We start from the raw sequence: 19685 nt of genomic DNA, 5'->3' as shown, positions 1-19685 counted from the left end.
TAGTGGGTTTTTACATTATGCTGGCTCATTCTTATCTACCACACTTCAAAGTCAGTCCCACAACAAACGAACATTTTTTCCAGCTCCTGTCTTCACTGAAAATCAAGCACTTCACTATACAGTTACAGCCAGCAACTCAATACCCTAATTTTTCTGATTTTAACTGTCAGAAAACAACAGGGTAAAGTTTCAAAGTCTCCTACTTGTGTTTATCTCAGCTTTTAGAGGACTGGTCAGTTAGACCCATTACAAGTACATGACATCTCTCTTGGCAAACTGGAATAGTTTTCTTATTTAAATTTGGGAAGAAAACGAGGACGAGAAATGGTTTTTAGTGCAAACTCACTGTGTATAACTAATTTTGCTGTTCAGCAGTTGTGATGTTCTCTTTTTCTATTCATATGGAAAATTTAACACTACTGCTTTGTATGAGCTCTGTATACAACTATTTGAAAATCTCACTTTCTCCTTTCCCCTCTTTACTGCAACTTTGGAAAAATCTTTGCAAGTACTGACTCTACAAATATTTAACATAAAGTCAGCTGCAGGTGTATAGAGAAGAAAGAATGAGGGATTTCAGCTTTATGGTTTGTGGGCACCAGACCAAACCCAACGAGTAAATAAATGAAGTAGCTTTCCTCCTGCCAAAATGAAGCAAAATTGGATCCAACTATACTGACACCAGAGAGCTATATGCAGCCATCACTCAACAAGACAGAGCCAGCTCCACATCCACACCCACTGCCGTAACCGAAACTTTCAATTAAATGCACACAGATTGTAAAAATAAGCACGGCCATCCATTAAAATAACGGCTGCCGAACTCCAAGGGCTCCAGGCACTCCCTGGCAGCTCATCCAGAGGCAGCTTTCCCGTAGAAATCATTAGAGACACAAAGTAGCAGCAATCACCGTTTTTGTGGCAGAAGAAATGAGTCACCAGGCAAGCCTCCTGAGGTTCAGAGGTTTTAATGGGGAGGAAATTTCCCGAGCTCACCTTAGATGACAATCGTAACCTGGCCATTAACCTTCACCTTTGGTTTTGCTTTCACAGGGAGACAGAGACTTGGTAGCTGCAGCCTGGAAAGCCTCCTCCTTTCATTCCAACCTACACTGCACCCCTGTCCCAGGGCTGAGCTGCCCACAGCATCACCAGCAACATGGAAACAGGATCACAGGGCTCAAATACCCCTCAAACAGCAGCAGCCATGTGGCATTTCACTAATTCCAATTTTTTCATGAGTTCCAAGTTCAATAGTCAGGCTCTTTAACAAATAAACCATTTGGGCTACCTGGCATTTAAAGTTACCTTCCAGTTAACCACTCATCCAGACACCCAGAACATAACAACTAGGATTTTAGTCCTGCTGTCCCCCCGTACCTGTAGGGCAGCTGTAGTTCTACACATGCCATGCCAAGATCACATCTATGCTTGCATTTGCCTGCATTTTGCCACCATCCGGAAGCAGCAGCTAACGTGTTAAAATAGCCATGAAAATAGGGGGAGGGGGGAATAAAACTGTCTCCTCAGTATTACATAAGGAGGTTTTAAATGTCAAAGGCTCCTAAGAACCACCTGCCTTCCAGCCCCCACCCAGCAATGGGACAGATAGTTGGCATTTCATGCCGTGTTTGTCAGATTTATCCATCTGCATCAGATCTGGCACTTGTCACAGAAGACACAGTCCCAGCTGGGCCATGTCCAACCACAGATCAATTCCAACAGAGCCTCATGGTCACCAGCAAAAACAGCCCACTTCAAGCCCACCCGTGTGTTATGGAAAATAACAGCAGCAGCAAGAAGCTGGAGATTTTGCCACCTGGCCATACTCCTGCTCCCCTTGGGCGGTGGCAGGTGTTGTGTTTCCCTTCTGTTTGACTACCAGGAAAAAGCACAGAATAACAATAATAACACTAATAATAACAATAACACTGCCTTGCACAGTGCCAGCACATGGCACTACCAACACAGTCACAACAAGCTACAGCACAGATGATTATATAATGCAGACACGTGACACATACCATGAACACGCCTTTGGGAACCCTTTTAGCCTTTGCTTCCATGGGAAACTTAACCACTCTGGAAAAACAACTGCTATAAAGCTATCTGCCATCCAGGTGAGCACTGTGAGGACTTTAACAAGACAACTCCAGGATTGCCGCATACCAATAGCAGAGCTGAGCTCTTCCAGGCTCCACTTTCTCCAGCTACAGCCCATGATATCACCGACAGCACCAGTGGGGTAAGGAAACAGCTCCTCACACAGCTCCAGGCACTGGAGAAATGTAAATCCCCAGGAGGCTGGATTTCAGCCCTGGTAATTAAGGCAGGCTGGAACAGTTTAAAATAGAGGTCAAATTTTTAAGTGTATGCATACTTTCACACTTGTCTGCTAGCATCAAATCAACAGGAGACAGGAACAGCCTTTTTGGTTGTAGAAAAGTTAAATTTTAACTCAAATTATATAAAAGACAGTTGGCACAGAATTCTCAACATTACCAGTTTGTGTACACAGGTCTAACTGTGGAATGACACTGATCCTTCTTCCTGTTTGTGAGCTCTCCCCTCAGTTAACATCATCTTCTCACTCCTCCCCCTGCAGTCCAGCTCGGGCTCCCAGGGCTGCATGACTGTCCCAGAGACGTTTCCCAAGCCCATGGTTTCCTCGGATGCAGGCATGCACATCCAGCTAAGGGGCACCTCGGGAGTGTGTGAAGACCAAAAGATGCTGTAGGACACATGTTCCTTGGTGTAAGGGTGACTGACAGCACAGGGCAGGGGCATTTCTGCAGAAGGAGCACAGGAAGGGTCTCCTGATCATCCTAGTCTTTCCAGAAAAACCCTGCAGTAAGTTTACAAACAGCAAAGTAACTGGGTCAAACCAGTTCTTCCAGATGGAAAGCATAGCCCAGGAGAAGAACAGATGTTTCATCCAGAGAGCTTTTTTGTTTTGGGTTTTTCAAATGATTCTATGAAGTTTTGGCCAGAGGTAAATAAAGACCTTGTGTTTCATGGTACCAAGCACAGAATTTTCTTCCACATGGCAGGGCACATTGGCAAAACAAAAGTTCAACAGGCAGAAGTGTGGGGTTTTTTCACTCTAAAGAATGTTAATTTCATAAACAGTCTTTTCTTCTTTCAAGATCACAATATCTCACCACATCTACTTTACAGCATTTAGTTGGGCTTTTTTTCCCAAAACTTCTTTCAGAAGAATCCCAAGAACAACCAAAAAGAGAAATTGATTTCACACTTTTTATTTGGCTTCAAGAGGGTCTCTGAAGAAATTTTAAACTCCTAAATGTCCCAATCATAAAGAGAGGAAACACAAATAAATCAATGTCAGTGTTACCCCCAACAAAGGTTGTCACAGCCCAAGAATTTGCAGATCCAGCTATGCACTGCCCTTACAAAATGCTCATCATCATAGCATTTGAAGCTGAAAATCCCCAATAAAACTTGAAAACAGAAAAGGGAAAGGCATTCCATTTTCATCCACCAGACAAACAGGATGTTTTCTTTATCAAGACACACTTAATCTCAATTCTCAGGCTCCTTGAAATAGGGCAGAAAAGGCACATATACATTGCAGCCACAAGTTCTAGCCCAAGTGTAAGATGTCCTTCAAGGCACTAATTAAAGAAGATATGAGGACACTGAGTAAGAAAACAAAAGTTAAGAGTTGCAACTCCATTCTCACCACAAGGATCCAAACAGAGCAAGAAAAAGCAAAATCTGAAGGGGAACACTCTCCAAAAAGCCTCTCATTCACAACATTCTTGTTGATAAAGAAAAAAAACCAAGAAAATGGCTGTTTGAAGGAAGAGCTTTTCATTGTCAAGTGCTCCTGCTGACTCTTTTAAAAACCCAAGCCACCATGACACCACTATAAGTGTTCACATATTGTGCAAGACTTTCAAAGACCAAGAAGCCAAATACTGTTTTAAAGACCATCCCGCTTCCTGCTGGAATGAGGCTTGGAGCTTGTGGCGGACGTGATCCCAGATCAGTAAGATTACCACATACCACACAAAACAAATAAGATTTTCCTTGTTTGCCTCACAAGACCAATGCCAAGATCGGCACAGAGGCAGTAGCTGTGGGGTCACTGCTGCTCCCATGAAGAGCTGGGTGACTTACTTCGGGGCTGTATTTGCACATCACCCTCTTGGGCGTAAGGAAGCAACGTGGAGCATGTGGCAGCCGCTGCCAAGTGCCATTTCTCGGGCACTGCCACATCCCACTGACCACCACCATGTTCCTCTGGCTCTCCATCCAAGCACGTGCTCAACAACCACACCGAGCGTGGCTGCCCCATGCCTCGCACCAGCAGCGGTCTGGAGGAGTCTTCTGTGCTGCTGTCCCAAGGTGCTCCTTGGGCACACTACCCGTCGGGAATTACACCTACAGGGGTTTACAGAGGTGTACCGCTGTGCTAGCAAGAAGCTCCTGAGTAACTGAACGAGCAGAACAGAGCCAAGAAGACACATTTCCTCGGAACTGTCCTAACTTTGCGCAAGCCAAAGTATGGGGATTCCAGCCAAAAATTAAACAACATAAACATCGAAACTTGTGTCATTTCCTTCCTGCGCTTGGGGAGCAGGACGGAGCAGGGACAGTCTCGTCCTGAAGAACACGACGCGGTCGGCGACTCCTGAACCGTCGCCTGGGAGAAGCGGCAACGCCGAGGGCGCAGTGGGAGCCCCGGCCGGGCGGGGGGAAGCGGCGACGGACGGAGAGGGGGCTGCAGGACCCCGGTTATCGGGAGCCGCCGCCAGGCTCGAAGGTGAGGGAGTTGAGACCCGCCGGTGCACAGGGGACCCACCCCAAGCCTTGCCCAACGACACCTCGGCCCTGGGGGGAACAGCGCCGGAGGGGTGGCAGTCATGGCAAGGGGCGTGGGGAGGCACCTGTTATCCAAACCCGCCCAGTGCCGACCCTGGAGCCCGCCGGGACACCCCCGCCCACGGGGAGCCCGAGGAACCTCGCCACGGGCCCCAAAACGCGGCCGCCCACAGCAGCGTCCCAGCCATCTCGCCACCGGCCTCCCGGCGCCGCCAGGAGCCGCCGCCCGCCCCCGCCTCTCCTCACCGTGCGGGTCAGCAGCGTGTCAGGGTCTGCGGGCTCGCACAGCTCGCTCAACTTGCGGTCCCAGTGCAGCAGTGGTGGCTGCTCCCCACCGCTCTCGCACACCTCCATGGCGGCCGCAGACACAGGCACCGGCCCGTCGGTCTTTCCGTCGGTCGGTCGGTCGGTCCGTCCGCCGTCCCGCTGACGGCCTCCGTCCTCCACCGCTGCCCCAGGCCGCGGAGCCGCCCCCCACCCAGGCGCGTTCCCAGAGCCGGCGGTAGCGCGCGAACGTCAGCCAGGCGGGTCACCCCACCCCAGACGCGCGCCGCGCCCCCGCCCAGCCCGGTCACGCCCCTGCCGCCCAGCCCGCCAATCGCGAGCGATCAGTACCGGGCGCTGGCCAATGGGAGAGCGGACCCCCAGCGGCCGCGCTGTCGCGGATGGCGGCGTGGCGCGCGCGGCCAATGGCGCGGCGGAGCGGCGGGCGCGGCAGCCAATGGGACAACGACAAGACTGCGGCCGGCGCGCTCCGCCCCGCCCCGGCCTCAGGGAGGGACCTGCAGCGGCCCCGGCATCGCGCTCGGGATGGCGCTCTCGTGAGAGAGGGCCGGAGGATAGCACAGCCCACGGTGCCTGTTCAGTGAAGACAGGTCAGAATGCACGCTGTGAAAACCAGAACTTCACAGCTCTGCGCAGTCGCACCGAGAACGCTGGTGCCTGCTGCAGATCGGACCCAGAGTGTTTATCAAAGGGCGGTAAAAATAATCCCAGGCAGCGGGAAATTACGGTATTTTAAGACTTGTGTTCCTGCCAAGCCGGGGCAACACTGACGTTCCATTGTTATTTAAAAGTGAAAAGTTGCCAGATATTTAGGATTCAAAAAGCTGGGCATTCCTCAGTGCTTGTCTGCAGCTCCCGGAGCTCAGGCACGGCCGGGAGCTGTGGGATCAGCTTAACACTGACATTTCCAGGCTGGAAATGTGTGCAGGAACCAGAACTGGACTTTCTGGCGTGTCTCTCGCTCCTAGACCTCCCTTTAGACATCACCTTTTGTGGCAGCTACTTCCATCCACTCACAGAACCAGCGCCTGTGCAGCACGAAGCATTCAGCTCAGACCAGCTGTATGAGGAAAACAAAGCCAGAAGGATTGCCCAGTACCTAATAGGCACAACAACAACAAAATACAGGAAAAACTATGGTGGTTTCACCAGGTTTGTTCCTTAAAAATTTATTAAACAGCTGGAGTTTGATTAGAAAAAAAAAAAAAGAAAAAAGTGTAAGTTAACACTACCAAAGTTCTCCTGCAAAGATTAGTTATTTTAAGTTAGTTGTTGTGAAAGAAGCCAGTCTGATATTTGCCTTCAGCAGCATAGAACACATTTAAAGCCAAATTACCAGTGTCTGAATTGCTACCACTTTGGCAAGCCCAACCAGAGGTACAAACTTATGTCGTGGCATTGCCATGCACTGTTATCAAAGCATTCCATTCTGCCAGTCCAGAGATGCAGATTGTGAAATTTGTAAAGGTCATTTCCTTATACAGGAGCCTCCATGTTTTCATTGTATGTGTTCTTCCTGTCAAATCTTTTGTGGCCTTGTAGTAATCCCTTCAACAGAAAGCTCTACATCACCCTGCTGGCTGAGATTAGCACCTTCTAAAATCACTGCTGTGACTAGATAATTGCTTGGGGCTGGGGTACTAAATGAATGATTTGCCCGTATAAGAAGTCTAAAGGAAGACCCATATTTTCCTTGTAAACCAAAATATGAAAGTCACCTTAGAAGAAGGTGCTCCTGACTGGGTTCCTTTGCTGAGCAACGGGCTCCCAATGACTGGTATTTGACCAGGAGTACTGGCCTGAACTTGCTCATCCTAACGCATTTCTCAGGCAGAAATATTTATTTAAGGAAGAAGCTGCACAGGCACATACTTCTGTCATTCCCCCTTGGGTAAAGCACTCATACAAAATTAGGCACCCTGGGTAAACAACACACTGCTTTTCCCAGTGGTTTCCACTCTTCCTGCACCATAAAAAGTTGTGTCCCTCTCCTCTCTGCACTTTCCCAGGACCTCTCTATCATTGGTACTGAGGCACAGTCGCTGCTGTGGGACACAGAGCTGCTGAGAATTCATAAGTATACTGGAAGACTTCTTTGGCCACAGAAATATTTTGACACACAAAACTATCAATTTCTGAGGCATAAAGATAAGTAACTGGGCATCCTGCCCAGTTACTGACACAATATTAAAATTAGTGTTCAAGGCTGCATGTAAATTTTGAGCTTCAACATCTCTGAAACAATTACCCAAGATTTTATAAGGAAACGTGACCAATTTGCTTTGCATGGTGGCAGCCAACAGCATAGCGATCTGATATGTTTGTGCTGCAGCACCAGTTCTTGGGAAAGGAAATCTGAAATAGCTAAGTTCTGCTAGAGACTGGCAGCACATACAGGGCACCAAGGAGGAAGAGACAAAAGCGGAGGAAACTAATCCTTTCCAGAAAATTAAATTATTCAGTATGCTGATACAACACATGGGACAGCAGTCTAATGTGTCACATCTTGCTGCCCCACAAACTGGCACTACACCTGAAATCAGGCACTGGGCAAAGTGCCTTAAACCCAACAAGAACATGATACACACACAGCTATCCTAAAATTATCCCATTCTCCTATTTCAATAGTTACCAGCCTGCTGAAAATTAAGGCTGTTTCTCCACACTTAATTACTTTTCTCTTAAAGCAGCTATAATAGTATTTTTAAGTTCCAACTCATGTAATTCTGAGAGCATTTTTGATTTCTTCTTTTGTGTAAGACCCTTTCCTCACCCCATTCATCTGAAGCAGGTTTGAAGTCACTCTGCAGCACAGGAGGAAAGTGCAAAATTGACCAAAAATCTATGTCGCTGTACTCACTAGGAGTCGCGTAAATAACGACAATGACTTCCCCAGCTGGTAGCTAAAGAAGCGATTTATTGAAAAAGCGAACTAGATTTATAGTGTGGTTCGCAAGTTGCAAACAGAACAGCAGTCCATTGGATAATAGAGGAAAACAAATCCTGTCACATAGCGTGAGAACTGTTTCTCAGTCAACACCAGGTGCTTAAACTTTATTATTAATCCTTTCTGTTTTTCCCGAATGTTGGGAAAGGCTCAGGCCAGAACTAAGGAACTGTCTCAGCATAGGAAAGATTTCCCAGCTTGAGAAAGAGAAAAGAAGCTCCGAGCCTGAAAAGGCCTAGCAAATTTTTCCTGGGCCTTCTATGATGTCCACAAATCTACAAGAAAATAAAAGGGTAGGGAATTGTTATCTGCATACACAGAGAAGAGGAGAGCTCAGCTTTTCCTGAGAATTCTGTTCCCTTTCTGCAAGGAGCAAAAAGCCCACACAGAAAACACACAGAGAAAACCAAACCAGCTAAGAAAGAGGAGCCTGCTAAGGCAGAACTCCAAACAAACACCACTTACTTAAAATATCAAAGAACAAAACAAGCAATAATACAAATCCTGGCAAAGGAAAGGTGCTTTCTTTCTCCTTGCAGATCCGGGTTGCAGAAGCCACAACTCCTGCAACCACATCATTACTCCATTCCCAATCAGGTCAGCTGCACAAAGGCTCATTAAATATTCACAGGTGACATTTTTCTGACTTGTGACAACAGGATCAAGATAACCATCCATTTTCTACAGCCAGCCTGTTCAAATCAGTTTGAGAAACGAACTAGCAAGGAAAGAACAAACAGCAACACAGGATGAAAAGTGCCAGGTTTCTGACCAGCTACCAATAAAAATCTTATGCCTTGAAAGCAACAGAAAACAGCCATAGCTAGAGATTTCTTCAACAAATTCAGCACCTCTTAAGGAGTGTAGAACACAAATTTCTGGTCTAAGAATATGCAGAATAAACCAGAAGTCAATTTCTAATCACAGTAGTTACTGGAGATTTTTGTGAAATGGCCAAGTATGGTAATGAGCTGAATTTTCACATGGGACTGTGGGACTAAGCAACAAGCAGAAGAAGGAAATCTCACACACACTGACATGTTGCCCACAAGAGGATTGAAGTAAATGGGCCAGGAGACCAGCTCCTTTTCCAGGCCTTTAATTATCAAAGGAAGCTCTGGGTGGGGAGCCTGAAGGGTCACACACACTACCACTGCTCTCACTGGGTAACGCTGAGGAGGAGGTGCACAGCTTTGTCTTTTGGCAGAGCTGGAGCTTCTGTCCTCACTAGGAGTCCTCAGGAAAATATTTTCTGGCTTTTGGTCTAGGGATGTCATGTGGACTGAGTGCTATTTAAGTCATGGTGACAAAGTGAAAAAGCTCTGGTTGGTGATTCCATCTTCTACATTGTTTTCCTCACCTAGGAGTACCCTTTTTCAGTCTTAGATGCTATACTGGCTCATTTTTTTGGGGGTTTTTAATCACTGAATGGTATCCCATGAGCACTTGCTGTCACGCCATTTTGGAGGGGATAGTGGAGGTGTGTGTGGATGTGAGAGTGGGTACTGGGACAGGGTAAGGGACAGACAGCTAGGAGTATTAACAATTTACAAAGACATAAAACATTAACAACAAATAGTCAACACAAACATCAATAATTCATTAACAACTTCACTATATCAACCAATAACCTACAACTTCATGCTCAATATCAACTCATTTATAACAAGGATATCTCGAGAGAAACCCTGTGAAACTTAGTTCTTTGTGTGTTGTGCAAAGACTTTACTTGCACTACCCAGTATCCAGCAATGCACTAACAAAGCAAATTTTTTGTGTAAATGAGATTTAAATCACACTGCTGTGCTGAGAAGCTCACCAATGCCAAGATAAACAGACATTGAGTCTTAATTTGTACATTCAGACATGCTCAACTACTTGGCAAAAAGGCTTTCACCACAGAAATTTCAGAGTTAAAAATAGAAGGTGAGCTTCAGAATAGTAAAGTTTTCTTCCCACAATCCTGGCATTTTATTCCTTTTCTGACACATGAAAAAGTGAGATAGCCAGCTCTGAAGAGAGCCTGTTACTAAACATACATAATTGGTACACTGACAGAAATACAGTCTCCTTTTACCAGAACCTTCTTTGCTGTTGTACCCAGGGGCTTCTCTAAGCTCCGGTTCAGCTTTCCTGCCTTTGCAATTCCCGCCCCTCTGCAAGGGTTTCTCCAGGCCCCACAAGCACTGCTGGTCTTGAATTGAAGTGTGACCTGTATTTGGGAACACAGACACAGTGCCCCCAACCCCACAGACCACAGAGAATAAGAGAGCTATTTTGGTGAAGTGGGACTTGAATCTTTTGGCTGAAGCATCTTCTCCTGCTTCTTCATGCCTCATAATTTCTGTGGACAGAGCAATTTCTACAGATTAATGAGAATTAAAGCTGAAAGTCTTTCAACTTCTCTTCCTTCTTTGCTGTGTGACACAGGCACAATGCTGTGGTGTTTTCCTCAAACTGGCCACAAAAGCAAGCAGAGGAGAAGAGTGTTTCCTACACGTTACAGACAGAAATAACTGAGTGCCATGGAGCTGCCTTGCAGACCAGAATATAGCTCTGTCTCAGAGCTGTTCAGAAAGGCTTAAAATACTTGGTGAACATGCTGACATTTAAAAAAGAAGTCACCCATATTTATCTTTTCCAATAATCTCCATAAATACATAAAATAAATTCCTTGTTAAGTCCAAACACTTCTAAATATTCTGGTTGGTGCAAGTTTGCCTCATCAGGTTTACACAGATGCTAACACAGACAAGAAAAAGCAGAATGCTATTTTCTAGGGGACTCTGTGGGAAAACACTCATTTCCTAGTTATAAACAAGGAATCACTGTATTTTAAACACATGATACCATTCCCATTCCATTTCCAAGTACTTATCCATGAAAAAAAACAACCAGATGCTACAGGAATGCAGATTTCACACCAGATTTTCTCATAACTGAAATGACTTAGTTACAGATTAACTTTGCCCCAGAGCAGCAGAGTAGACATAAGAGGTGAATACATAACAAGTCTTTGCCACTGGTTATTTTTGCAGTAACTAAGGCAATGCAGAATCATTTGGGAAGAACTATCCTACTGCCAAGCTGTACTGAACATTCAGCAAACTCCTTCCAGTGTGTGCTCAAAGTCAGTGTGTGTTGTCTTTGTAGTAGGTCAATCTTTCAAAGTGTACTGGCTATGTTAAATAGAACTGGAAGGGCAAGAAAACTCAAAGTTCTTGAGCAAATATTTTTGCTTGCTGGCACCATTTTCTAATATCTTGTAGTAGCTCTGCTGTCTCCAATGAGCCAGGGGCAGAGATTAGCAGGAGTCATTCAGCAGTTGCAGGGAGTTCTGGCAGTTCTGGCAGTTCTGGCCACTCCAGGGTGGTGGTGAAGGGAAGCCTTGCTGCTACTTCTGCTCTGAGTCTGGAGTGCTAAGGCAGTTCCCAGGCTCCAAAACAAACACTGCCATGAGCTCCATCACCACAGCAGAGTGCAAACGAGGTGACCACTGAATGAACAGAAGCTCAGCCTCTTAGCAGAAAGCTCAAGACAAACCCCAGCTTTTGGCAAACAGGAAAAATTGGTGTGGACCAAGCACAAACTGTACTTGGATCAGTACTGTGCAAGAGCACCATCACAATTCTCACAGCAATACAACAGGCTCAGATTAAACAAGTAGTGAAAGGAATTAAAGTCTATTTAAAAAGACAATCTCCTGTGGATAACAACTCGCTGAAGTAGCAAAGCAATACATTCAATGCCCCAGTGTGTCAGTGACAGGGGCTTAGATACTTGTTAGAGCTTTAACATCAAGCAGGTATAACTACTAAATTAAAGAATTGAAGTTTTTGTTAGTACAGACAGTGTTCAGAGGGCATTAAAAAAAAACCAAAATTCTGTAGGGGAAAGAGCTGCAAAAGCTGTTAATGTGGTCTGCACTCAGATCAGAGAGAGATGAGATAAAAAAATCCTACCAGTTCTGGAGGCAGGAAATTGTCACCTCTAATATTTTTCTTTCCCTGTTCACATCATGTTGTATTACAGTGGGAATTTCACCTTCTCTTCTTTGTGTAGTAGAATTAAACACTTTTTAGTTGAGCAGCTTCTTACCAATAATACAATAATTCTCACTCTGACAACAAAATGGTGAAACAAGCACCATTTCCATACTAAAAATCCTGAACCTGGAATGTTTTTCATGGGACAGCCAAGGCAGTCGCTCCTCCAGCTCCTCCTGATGGCAAACCACGGGCACAGCACCCTAACGAGGGACTGGATGGGAATGCTGATGTCATCCTACACCAAATACCACAACAAACAAGACCTAAACAGGGTTTGATGAAAGACAAAACCTAGGATCAGCAGAGGGGCAGATGCAAATGCACAGGAGGCCTCCTCTGGGTCTGTGACAGAAATCTCCAGCTGAGCACTAGTCAAGGCCATTGGTTCTGCTTTCAACTTACTGTCCAACTGGCTTAGTGAAGGAAAAACAGGGAATGACAGTTATAGAACAGAGAAGGGATGTCAACGATGAGAGGGGATCAGGCTGGGAGTCCCTGCAGACAGGAGAGAGATTAGAGCAGCCAAGGACAGAAGGTTTGAAAATGGCTGAAGATGTAAAGAGTGATTCCCATTTATATAGTCATCAGCTCAAGAACTGATACAGCTGCCTGGGGTACCTTTCCTTATAAAAAGAAAAAAAGAAAGTAATCCAAAAGATCATAACAGAGAGAAAACACATGGGAAAACAGAACACACAGATGCACCCTCTAGGTAACAAACATTTTATTTATTTCTTAAAGAAACTACTGCAATATACATAATTACACAATTATGAAGCACTGAAAAACCAAAGGCATGAAATGGCCTGGATCCAAACACTAAGGACATCACACCTTGTCTCTCATCGAGCCGTCACTCAGAAAAATCACATCATCTGAAAAGAAATTTTAAAAAATTAGTCTTGAGCATTTTTTTGCCTTGTTGCAAGCCTTCCCATCTTGAATCCCAGGTTTTTGTGTTAAAATAAATTGCTAAGATGTGGATTTGGAACAGAATCATAGTTCATAGAACAAAACTGTGTCCAATACAGAGTTTTTTCTCTACATCCCCTGAAAGCAGACAATTCAAGGTGATCATATGTACTATGAAACAAGTGTGCGAAAGCTGATGGAAAGCTGCTGAACAGTCAAAGACATGAGAAACATTTTAAAATAATGGTTTAATTCTTTGACTACAATTTCTATCAGTTACAGCTTTTGCCATGTTCAGTCTTCACACTACCATGTCAACAGCCTATAGGACTATGGGAAGCTCCTACTTTATCAAGCCTAAGGAATTTCTAAAGCGTCTTGAGACTGAGCCTTTTGAACAAGAAATCATTAGGAGAATACTAATTTAAAAAGATAATTGATTCTCTCTTCCAGTAATCTATAGCGCTGCTAGCTTTTAAAGAGCATAAACATCCATGAATATGACTGTTCTTTTTCCTTTTTTCCCTTTCCTTTTACTCTGTCCTATTTTCTTAGACATACTTATGTAACAGAAATGTTTGCTTTACTACCCAATTATTTTATCCCTCACTCAAAGGGAGCACAGTAGCAGCTCTATCCACAATAAAGGTGTAGGATACTCAGACTATTTTAAGGCTCAAGGAAAAAGTTGAGTTTCCTAGTTTTCTTTGTTGTGTCAATTCAAGGCACAAATCTATTCCTTAAGCAAATGGCACCAACAGTTTGCAACTGTATACTCTCATTTCTGTATGTTCGCAAGCAGTGCCGGAGGAAATCTGGTACACACTATCCGTTCTCTCCAAATGCCTGATTGTGGATATTGAGGATGAAGACAAACCAAGCTCCATTTCAGAGGTCCTCCATGCCCTTTCCATTTTGAAAGGGGCAAGGGGCACGTTGGTAAGGTGCTTTGCTCATTACCTGCCTGTCACCTCACATTGTTCTTACCTGTGTATTCACCATCATCTATCTTCCCTTCAACAAAGATTCGAGAGCTGAAAAAACACAAGAATTTGATTTTGGTCAGAGAACTGTGCTGCTGTTTTCCACACTGTAATCATAGAATTGTTTGGGTTGAAAAGGGATCCTAAAGACCATATGTGCCAACTCCCTGACCATGGGCAGGAATACCATCCACTATATCAGGCTGCTCAAAGCCCCATCCAGCCTGACTTTAAACACTTCCAGGGATGGAGCATCCACAGCTTCTCTGTGCCAGGGCCTCACTACCTTGACAGTAAGGCTTACATCCATGCGTCCAACCTAAATTCCCCCTCTTTCACCTGGGGCCCATGACTCCTTGTCTTATCACTACACTTCCTGATGAAAAGGCTGAATTCAGAATCTGATTCAAAGTACACAGGCTTTTGTATCAATTGTTTGTACAGCTCTGCCAACTTCTTTTATGGCACCTGTATCTTCCTACAGTTCCTGGTCACCATAATTACTACAGTAATCTGTTATTAAGGCATTACATCCTCACCCACATTCACTTACCCCTTCCTGACATACTGATAGGTGACATCCTTCAGGCCCAGTCTGAAGACAGATATCCTGTGCCATGTTGTCTTCTGACTGATGTCACCTAAGGTACACAGGAGCAACACAGCTGGATGCCAAATCCTCTTCGTGATACAAGACTCAGAAATTAGTTTCAACATATTGGTATTCTCAAATTATGAGAAGTGATTTGAAAACAGAAGTATACTAGCACTCCATCTCCCACTTCACTCCAGAACTAAAAGTTCCATTCATCCATGTCCAAACAAATTCTTATGTAGAAGCACAGTTCATATAAAGACATTGCTTTTTCTGTAAGACAGTGCTCATGCTATTAATTTTTTTCTCCTCAGGCACTCCACACTGAATAGAATTTTGAGAATGAAACATCTGTAGATACAAACTGATGACAGAATCAATGAGAAAATTATCTTTATTTTCCTCATCCTGAAATGCAAGTAAGAGTACAGGACCTGCTATGCCTCTGACAAACTCCACCAGTGACAAACTGCCCACTCAACACTCTCCTCTCCTCCTGAGGAAGGTCAACAGCAGATCTCTCTTCAGTATATGCTGCTGGGAATCAGTAAGAGACACACAAATGCACCAGCATCTCTGCTGACCTCAAAGGAAACTTCCTGCACCCCAGAGATTTGCAAGTGTGGTACTGCTGACCTTGCAGCCGTGACCTGGGACATGTTGCTCGTACAGACTCACCTCCCTGGCCCACTTCACTATCTCCTGTCTACCACATCTCATTGGTTGTGAGGGAAAATATGGTTATGGGATTTTCTCCTTCCACTTGCCTTATAATAAGGTCCTGTCCAATTCCACCAAGCAGCTGAACACCATTCATGGCTGAAACAAGAGAGACCAAACACCCATACAGTTGAATTACGATGTTTCTAAGCATGGCAAGCTATCAGTCAGCAGGTTTTCTCAAAAACCAGGATCACAACTTTTGCTGCCTCCTAAGCACTTTCTAAGCTCTTGTGACATTTGGCTATTTCTGGCCCCAGCAGATGGTTGTTTGTGCCTGTACTGTTAATATCACTGTGAAATGCTTCATTTTAAAAGCCAAAGGTTCCTTATTCTTTCTGTTCCATCTCTTTCACAGACATATCCATGTAACACTTGAGACTAATTTGCATCTACTTATCTTGACTTTTATTTGTTTCATAATGATAAAACACAATTCACAGCAGTACTTTTGAAACAAAGTTGCATTACTGTATTCCATTCTCTGAATGAGGCAGGTTTGACACTGGTACAAGGTCTATCCCTTCTCCATGTTCAGGGAAAACTGGAAGAGGTCAGGCAAGTATCCCTAGTGCACATTGAGTATGTGAAGTGAATAGTGAAGGCTGAAGTAGGCCTGGAGCAAATTCTCCCACCCAAAGTTGCCTTCACAGCTCCAATATACACTGATCTGCCTATTTTCACTGATTTTTTTAAGCATCAATGCTCATTGCTAATTAGGGTTTAATGAATTCAAGGTCTTCGAGAATACATCCTGAAATGAGCACAAGGCATTCTCACAGCACAGATTTGTCTGGGCCAGCAGATCCTTCTCAACTTGTTACAAAAGGATATCTTGCGCGATCTTGCGAGCATGGCTTACTCTGCAACTCAGTATTTAAAAAAGAGAGCGATATGCCCAATGCAATCCTTTATTCAGCAACATAGAGACCACAGGCAAATTAAGAGACCATAAATTAAGAGACATAAATGAGACCATAAATTAAGAGACATAAATGAGACCATCTTTACTCCCTGCTCCCATTGGCATCTCTTCCCCAGTTCCTCCTGACATCCACTGCATAGCACAGGGTTCACCAGACCTGTGCACATCATTTCCTGGCACAGAACACATCACCCACAGTATTGCCACCACGTGCCACCAGCTGTGTTAGACAGAAATGCCCTTTCAACCCTGAACGTTCTGTAGTATTTTGGAAGACTAAATCCTTCCCCCATTTCAGGCCTGACTCACTGGGCTCGATGCAGAACAGCTCTGCAGAGTGAGGAGGAAGGAGCTCTCCTCCTCTTCAGCTCGGGGGCTGGCAGCAGCAGCAGCCTTGAAATGCTGATCATTCTTGCCACTTTTTGTGGAGGCGTCAGTGAGAAAATAGCTAATGGCTGGTGAGGAAATCAACAGAGAAAGGCAATTCTCCTCATTTTGCTCATCTCTGCCTTTTCATGCTCAATTTAAAAAACCTGTTGGGCAGAGTGGGCTCAGAGAGCTGATTATAAAACAGTCTATTTGAAAAGTATAATTAGACAGGTATTCTGAGGTCTCCTGTACACAGAGGAAGATTCATCCCCCACCTTATTTACCAAATACCTTCGCATAAAATGTCTTTCTTCCCCAAACTGTTTATCTGTTTGAGCAGAGCTACTGTTTTCTTCTCAACAGAGAAGGACTCAATGTTTAGAGTTGACAGGATACAGGTGCACTTGCAAACGGTGAGCAAGAACCAAGGCAAGAACAAGAAACAAATTTGATGAGAGATGAGATCAGTTTATCCTGCCACTGCCAAAATGGAACACTCCTTGGTGCTTTTATTCTCTAGTTGAATCTGGAATGGTGGAAGACTGGATTCTGAGGTCAAAAGATTCCCACGCAAAAGCTTGTGACCAGACAGCTGCATGGATGATCTGGACTAGGAGAGGAAAAAGGAGCACATCTCTGCCCTGCAGAAAAGGGACTTTCCTCAACTATGATGTTCCCTCTAAATAGCAGCAGAAAGGCTACAAATGCTTTTAGTGGAATGCACTGCCTATACCTAAGTCCTAATAGGAGAAAATGCAATCCCAAGACAGCATGCTAAGGGGGTTTTCATCCCCAGGGATTATTTTCACTGTGTCTGACACATTTCCCGGGGATACTCAATTAGAGGGTCAATTCTGTAGGAGGTGTGAGCGTGCTTTTACACTTTTCCCTTCCAATGGATGCACCTCATAGGAAAGCTGTGAAGTGACTGAAGACTCCTGCACTTCCTTCCACATACTGCCAGCAACTTAGTCTGTCTGTGATGTCTTGGTTTTGGTGCATATTCACATATATTCATCTTCAGAAGAGGCTTTTTCACTACCAAAGTATGGACCAAGTCAAGCCTTCCCTTCTCCTTCCAGTGATACTTTAATTAAGCAGAGAAAACTTGTCACTACAGAACCACTTGGGAGACTTCCTCAAGTCAGTGTTCCTGCTTAAAAATCCAACATTGATTCAAACAAACAAAAAAACAAACAAGACATCTTCTAGGGGACACCAAACACTTTATCTTAATCGAAAGTTTATAGATAATTGTTCCTATTGTGTGAGGAATAAAACATAATTCTGATAAGGAGAGAGAAAAATTAGTCTATTCCTTCTCTGCCTGTCCTATTTTCAGAGAAGGGAACAAATCCCAAAGTAGGGTTTGAAGTGAAAGACCACTTAAATCCACAGTTTTCCCTCATTTGAATTACAAAAAACATCTCCAGCAATTTTTCATAAAAGATCTTACAGCATGAAAACCAATGCCCTGCTGGTCTAAAAGTAAGGAGTTACACCAGGACTGCCAAGCTTCGTCAAATATTGTAAGAGTGACCTGAAATTAAGTGCAAGGTATCTCACTGCAACGTAAACCTAGATCCTTTACTCCTTGAAAACGATTTGGTAAAATGACTTTACCAGTCTCAAATGAAAGAACAACCAAGAAAATCAGTGAAGTCTGGCAGCTTTGGTGCTGATAAACCCTTGGTGGGTCAGACTAATGTGCAACTTTAGATCTTTAGATGACTGGGAATTGGAGAAATGGAAGAATATCCCATTTTTATTTACAAGGCACTGCCTTTAAGGTGCCTGTTAGTGCAGATCTACACAGCTGGCAACTGTTACTCTACGGGAGCAACTCTGGCAGCCACTTGCATTCATTGTCCATGTTTGACACTCTCAACCACACGTGCGCTGGATCCTATATCTATGATTTCTCCGGGAAAAGGGATCATCAAGATACTTACAAATACAGACTACACAAAAGTGAAAAGCAAAAGCACTTCTCAACACGTCATACGCAGAACCAGATGTTTCAAAACTGTCTTTAAGCCCAAACAGAGCTGGCTCCCAGGTAGGCAACACTGGTGTCAGAGAATGTTTGCAACCTTTTGGATCACTGGCAGTTTCTGCCTTTGGTCTCAGTGTCAAAATGTGAATGGGTCAATCCTTCTTGGTGACTGGGACAACTCAGTTCAATAGTCAGCGCCAGCTTCTTCTCACACCCTTTGCTTTCTAAGAGAGCAGTGTCCCACATGCTTAGATACTACTCAAACCAATGGCTCACTTGTGGCTATACAACAAAACAGATAAGCATGAAAACATGTACTTCCTTAGTTTTGAAGAAAACTGCCTAGGAAGGAACTTGGAAGGGTTTCTTTTAAGGGGTCGAGTCATACAAATTAGGAGAGATAATATGTGCTAGTGTTCTAATACTAAAGCTGACAGAAATGCTGCACTCACCCGCTCACAGTAATGAGAATTAAAAACTCCGGCATTTTGATCCCCAGCCTCTTGCCTTGTCTTTTAAGATGCCTGAATGCCAAGGGAGATGCTCCTGGATGCAAATTTTTGACCGCACTTGCACCTTTGATGTGACATTTTTTCAGACCCAGATCTTCAGGCTAAGGCTGGCTTTCAAGGAAGAATCTTCTAAATGTTTTCATGTTACTGAGAGTATTGAAGGGACACTTTGATCAGGAAAAAAATATCTAGTGTTTCCATGGTTTGGAATCAGATTTTGAAATGCAAGCAGGGTTTCCCTGAAGTCTTAGGTATGTATCTATGTAAATATTTTCTGTATATAGATTAATATACTCTTAAAGATTGCACATACTGAAAGGAAACTGCTGCTCAACAGTTGTATGTTTTGGAAACTGCCCTTCAGGGGGGCAAGGCCACGTGACGCCATGGGCATCACTTGGCCCCACCCTCCCAGCCAGTTCCCCACGACCGGGGGAGCCTGTTCTTCTCAACCCAGCTAGACTAACAAACATGATAGTGACTGACAGCAATACATGTTCATCCACTTCTAGGGAAGCAGCTTTAGCCCAGTTTTTCAACAAGG

The 19685-nt window shown here is 44.4% G+C and overlaps 1 protein-coding gene and 1 long non-coding RNA gene across 3 annotated transcripts in view; both read right to left on the bottom strand.

The window, feature by feature from the left end:
- The window catches only part of CREB3L2 (cAMP responsive element binding protein 3 like 2), a 75763-nt gene extending 69031 nt beyond the window's left edge, over positions 1-6732 (bottom strand). Inside the window, exon 1 of one of the 2 annotated variants that reach the window (XM_056482416.1) lies at positions 5095-6732. In XM_056482416.1, the coding sequence (XP_056338391.1) occupies positions 5095-5202 (108 nt within the window). In that variant the 5' untranslated portion in view covers positions 5203-6732. The remainder of the gene's footprint in view (positions 1-5094) is intronic. The other variant, XM_056482415.1, reaches the window with a different exon arrangement.
- Positions 6733-14003: 7271 nt separating this feature from the next.
- On the bottom strand, positions 14004-15376 carry LOC130248564 (uncharacterized). The gene is made up of 3 exons (XR_008839651.1): positions 15298-15376; positions 14578-14665; positions 14004-14075 (listed from the first exon to the last, which is right to left on the bottom strand). It is a non-coding gene; the product is annotated as an uncharacterized LOC130248564 (long non-coding RNA).
- Positions 15377-19685: the final 4309 nt, after the last annotated feature.

The sequence above is a fragment of the Oenanthe melanoleuca genome, chromosome 1A (genome assembly GCF_029582105.1).
Source record: "Oenanthe melanoleuca isolate GR-GAL-2019-014 chromosome 1A, OMel1.0, whole genome shotgun sequence".
NCBI classification, from domain to species: Eukaryota; Metazoa; Chordata; class Aves; order Passeriformes; family Muscicapidae; genus Oenanthe; species Oenanthe melanoleuca.
The sequence above is the reverse complement of the archived record's forward strand: the minus strand, read 5'-3'. Positions and strand labels throughout refer to the sequence as shown.